The sequence below is a fragment of the Rhinolophus sinicus genome, chromosome 15 (genome assembly GCF_057876585.1).
Source record: "Rhinolophus sinicus isolate RSI-liver-muscle chromosome 15, RSI-T2T, whole genome shotgun sequence".
NCBI classification, from domain to species: Eukaryota; Metazoa; Chordata; class Mammalia; order Chiroptera; family Rhinolophidae; genus Rhinolophus; species Rhinolophus sinicus.
This window is the reverse complement of record NC_142515.1, coordinates 56,047,338-56,052,573: the sequence shown is the minus strand read 5'-3', so window position 1 is coordinate 56,052,573 and position 5,236 is coordinate 56,047,338. Positions and strand designations below refer to the sequence as shown.

Genomic DNA, 5,236 nt, shown 5'->3' with positions numbered 1-5,236 from the left:
TGACAACAAACAACGATGCAGAGACAGAGGGGCATGTCTTAGCTGGTGCAAATGACCACATTCAGCCTTGAATGTAAGATATCTACAGATACTTCTCCTGGTGCCTAGCTAGCCCTGTGACATACCCAAAGAAGACAGTTGAGAAAAGTTCTGAATGAGAAGGAGGAATGAGGTGACTTCGGGTTGTCAGTGTTGTGTTGAGTCAACTACACAATAATAGAGGGGTGAACTAGTCAGAACAATGGATACAGAAGTGGGTCCTATGCATAGATCTATGTGGGAGTGTGTGTGACCTGTGTTTTCTGGTAGAATGTCTATACATTTCTCTTCTAGAAATAAATATCTGCAGAGAGCTAGCCTGAGAATCTGTGATTCTGGAGGATCAATTGCCTGTCGCTAGAGATGGACGCATGGGTGGAGGCAGTAGAAGGAGGAGCCTAGGGCATTAAAGTTGAGAGCTGCCCAGTGCTATGCTGGAGCGCCCACCAGCAGCCATGGAGAACTGCCTAGCATACAGCAGTTCTAAAGATGGTGGGTTGTTTATTAACCTGGGGTTAAAGGCCAGTCCAGCACTGCCCCTGGTCCCCAGGCTAACTGGGCCTGACATTGCTGAGGAATCTGCCAGAGGCCTGGGCTGGAGGACAGCTTCCCTGCTACAGCTTCTGTGCTCTCAGAAGGCCCTAGTAAGTCATTTCTAGGGCAGACATGGGTTCCTGAGCCAAGAGTCTGGTTACCTGGCTTGATCCTGGTGAGGTCCAGGCAAGGGTTTTGGTGGGCTTGTCAGGCCCACTCAGGGCCTCTGTGTCTCTTTGATCTGAGACATTTGCATCCTTCCTCGACCCACTTGACCATCTGCAAATTGAAGGGTGGTCTTTTTAGCCACAGAGAAGAATAGCAGTGGGGTGTGTATGCCAGCAACAAGTTCAAGCTTGACCTTGGACTCAAGTGTAATCAGGGAAGGGGAAAGGAAGAAGGAGATAGAAAGAGGAAGAGTGGAGAAGAAAGTGATCCAGAAGGTTCCCCTCCAACTTGCTACTTCCCACTGAGTCCTGGAGAATGGGAGTGATTAAGGGAGCTGACAGGCCAGGGCAGATGAGCAGTTATGCAACAAAGGCCAACGACATTGGGAGTAGTGGCCAGAGAAGAGCACAGGAAGAGGCCCATGGGGGCTGGGCTGCTAGGGCTTCCTGGAAGAGGGGCCAGCTTGAGCAAAGGCTGGAGAGGAATCTGACAGCTGGTTGGGGGCACAGAGCTGGGGAAGCCTCTAGGCAGCATGCAGAGAATCCTGTCAGAGAAGAAGCATGAGCTGAAATCCTGCCAGGCCCAGATGGAACAGACTTTTAGGAGCTTGGGTTCTGGCTGGCAGAAATGGCCTCTCAGTGGAAAATCGCAAACTAAGGGAAGGAGGCAAATTTAAGTGTCATGTGGCCAGGATCGATGACCAAAGACGGTCCCATTTGAGGGTCAGAGCCCTGTCTCAGGGCACTCTGGGTCATGAGCCCCCCAGCAAGTGCCTGTCACAAAGTAGAGACTTTATACAAAATGGTTGACAGGCTCTCGGGGAAACAGCTGTGGCTCTGATGGTGGTTGGAGCCCCAGAGTATGAAACAGGGATTTTTATGTCAAACAAGTGAATGGATGTCATAAACTAGGCCCCACCAACAAATGGGCCTTGTGGGACCTGAGTTCACTTCCTAGAGTTTGAGTCTAGCTCTAGGGCCCAGAGGAAGGGAAAGAAGGGGGAAACTGAGGCTCATTTGGCCTTCAAGAAATGGAGATGAGAAAGAGAGGATGAAAGCTCACATTGGCAATGAGCTTGTCTTTGTTCCAGGCCCCCAGGAACAGGCCTAGTTTGTCATTTCCAGATCCTGTGGGCTGTCAATGCATAGGGTCTGCCTAGCCTCCACAGGGACACTGGAGGCCCCAGGAGAATGGGCCCCTATTACAGTCCTCCTGTATCTACCTTTGTTTCAGCACTGATCTAACTCTAATACGTCTTACTTGTCTGTCTCCCTAGTAGCCTGGGGGTAGCTCAGAGCCAAGGTCTGTGAATTCCCCCCTGTGTCCACTGTCCTGAGCACAGGGTACAACACACTAGAGGTGGTAGAAATGTTGACTAAACAAGATGAGATGGAATTATTTTCCTTGACTTTCTTCACGCTAAGGTAAGGACCATGTTCCGGTTTTCACTGCTTCCTGTCCTTCTATGTGTGGTGACAGTGTCCTGCTTAGAAACGAAAACCTGTGACGATGCTCAGAAGACCTGTTCTGTGATTACCTGCGGCATCCCTGTCACCAATGGCACCCCAGGCAGAGATGGGAGAGATGGACCCAAGGGAGAAAAGGGAGAACCAGGTACAGGACAGGCTGGTCTGCCTTCTTGGATCTTTTTACCCCCAAGAGGAGACTGTTCCCTGTAAGAGATCTAGCACAGAGCCATGAGCAGGCTCACCTTTCCTTATGATGGGTGGTGAATCTCAGACTAATTTTTGTATGCGTAAATGTCATTCTCTGCAAAACAAAGATGCTTCTGTGGTTCTTCAGGATCCCACATTTCCACACAGGAATTGGTGATGTGTGGTTGTCCACAGAGAGGGAGCTGGCCCTTGGGACAGGCTGTCCCTTGGGATACAGGAAGATCTTTCTTCTCTGGGTCGCCCATAGTTCACTGGTGGTTTCTGGGGTCAATGTGAATCGCATATTGAGCTTTTGGAGGAAGAGAACAAATGATAGCCACTGGGTCACATTTCTTCCGTCTTTCAACAGGACAAGGGCTCAGAGGTATGCAGGGCCCTCCAGGGAAATTGGGGCCTCCAGGAAATGAAGGTCCTCGTGGGTTGCAAGGACCAAAAGGCCAAAAAGGAGATCGCGGAGACAGTTCAGGTAAGGCCCTCCCCCCAGCGTGGTGTGGGCTGAGGGGACCCAGGGCCCTGAGCACTCTAGGGCCAGGTAAAACGCGACCCTTCTCCTGCTGCCCCACTGCCAGACGCTCACCTCCGCCTCCTGCCCCAGCACACTTGTTCCTCTCAGTCTTACCTGGGGCCTGACAGGACTCCCACGGGTGCCTGAGTGCAGACTTCCCACCCTGCCGGGGCACCCCCTCCACAGGCCTCTGCAGGAGATGGGCCCCTTCTTCTACTGGAACAGTCCAATATGAGGTCCCAGGCTGCAGGCAGGAAACGGAATGGGTCCTCCCGGGTGTCGGGTTTATGTGTATTGTCACAAGAGTGGCATGAAAACGGTCTGCCTCATAGAACCTCTGGATAACGGTGACCATCATAGCAATTTATTCAGGGTGAAATGAAGTAATTCAGTAACAACAAAAGAAAAATGGTGACTTCATATTAATATGTGTCCACTGGCCCAACAAAATAATGGAAACATTAAAGAGGTCGTCTAGAATAAGAAATGAAAGAGAATGATGAAGGAAATTTTTCAAGAAGGGAAAAATGACTCGAGCCCCTTCTCATAAATAATTATAATATTTCAATATTTAAGCAGTATGTGAAGAAAAGGATCCAGAACTATAGTTTACAAGTCATGATTAGTATTATTACTATTGTTATTATTATTAGTTTCAGAGTTTTAACTCACAAGACTTATGAAGTATATCTGGGAAAGGAGAAATAAGGTTGTATTTTTTTCTTTTTGCTTTTTTTTTTTGTTTTCTTATTTTTCTGGCATACGTATACTTTTTAGTAAGCTATATTTTTTTCAAGATACCATGTCTCCAGTTTGGGGTCTTCTTCTCAATAAATGTCTTTCTCCCTATTGCTTTGTAGTAGCTGAGACTAAGCTGGCGAACTTAGAGAGAGAAATAAGGAGTTTGAAGTCAGAACTGGACCACACCAAAAAGTGTAAGCCTTCTTTCTGCCCCATGTACCCCTGGCTCTCACTCTTTTCTTCAGGGCACTCTAGGTTTCAGGAGGGTGGAAGAGAACAAACATTTGTGAACACTTATTGTATAGCAGGGCCTGTGCTAGATTGGCACTTTCTCATAATATAGTTTCATTCAATCTCTCACCAACACTATGTGTGGTATTATACCTATTTTATTTACAGGTGAGTGAACATAGGTCCAGAAATTATAGGTATTCACTCATTGGCACACAGCTGGGAAGTGGCAGGGGAAGCATTGCATGGAGGTCTGCTGGCTCCAGAACCTTTGCTCCTTTCTCAGCATCCACTGTTCTCAGATGGTTGTCCGTACCTCTTTCTTGTCCTGGTGCCAAGCCTGAAGTGGGGCCCAAGCATGTTTCCCTATGTCCACCTGCACTGGGACAGTGTGTCACAGATGATTGTTTAGAAGCTGGGATGTCCCGGGAAAGGCCAGGCTCTCCTTCAGGGCCTTGCTCTACAGCAGACGAGTGCTTCCTTACTAGGAGCGGGCCTCAGGCGATTGAGCAGGGGCTGTTTTCCAGAGTCCTCAGTTCCCAGACAAGGGTGTTTTTCCCTACTGCCCTGAGCTGTGCTCTGAGCCAAGTCAACCTCATCCACCATTTGTGATTTCAGTGCAAACCTTCTCCTTGGGTAGAAAGTCTGGGAAGAAGCTGTATGTGACCAATGGTGAAAAGATGCCTTTTTCCAAAGTGAAGGCTCTGTGTACTGAGCTCCAGGCCACCGTGGCCACCCCCAAGAATGCCGAAGAGAACAAAGCCATCCAAGACGTGGCCAAGGACAATGCTTTCCTGGGCATTACAGATGAGGTGACTGAAGGCACCTTTGTGTATGTGACAGGAGGGAGACTGGCCTACAGTAACTGGAAGAAGGATGAGCCTAATGACTATGGCTCACAGGAGGATTGCGTGGTCCTTTTAAAGGAAGGGCTCTGGAACGACATCTCCTGCTCTTCCTCCTACCTGGCCGTCTGCGAATTCCCAGCCTGAAGAAGTGAGCTCCTCAGCCTGTTCCTTGACTCCCTGCTGAGTTCTCTGCTACTCTTAAAGAGAAGTCAATGATGGTTTCCCTGTGCCCGGTGTTGTCTCATTCCTTCGTGGGAATCAGAGAAAAATGAAGGGGATGTATTTGATTGTGGGATGAAGAAGTGAGAAGAGGCTGATGGTGGGGCATAAGGGTTCCCGGTCCAGTTCATCTCAAAGGACATGCTCTGTCTTGCATAAGAGCGTAGCACGGGGTCACAGTCAACCATGGAAAGGGCCAAGTCAAGCCCTTTCCTTTTTCGGTAAGGACACTGCAGCCCACCAGAGGGACCAGTGGGGGGCCATTTCTGTGTCAG

The 5,236-nt window shown here is 49.1% G+C and overlaps 1 protein-coding gene across 1 annotated transcript; it reads left to right on the top strand.

Annotated features, from left to right (window-relative positions):
- The first annotated feature begins 529 nt into the window (after positions 1–529).
- Positions 530–4,971, top strand: LOC141572949 (mannose-binding protein A-like). Its single transcript, XM_074339686.2, has 5 exons — positions 530–683; positions 2,166–2,355; positions 2,767–2,883; positions 3,783–3,857; positions 4,513–4,971. The coding sequence occupies exons 2-5, from the start codon at positions 2,175–2,177 to the stop codon at positions 4,884–4,886; spliced, it is 747 nt and encodes a 248-aa protein (XP_074195787.2). The 5' UTR covers positions 530–683; positions 2,166–2,174; the 3' UTR covers positions 4,887–4,971.
- The last annotated feature ends 265 nt before the right edge of the window (positions 4,972–5,236 follow it).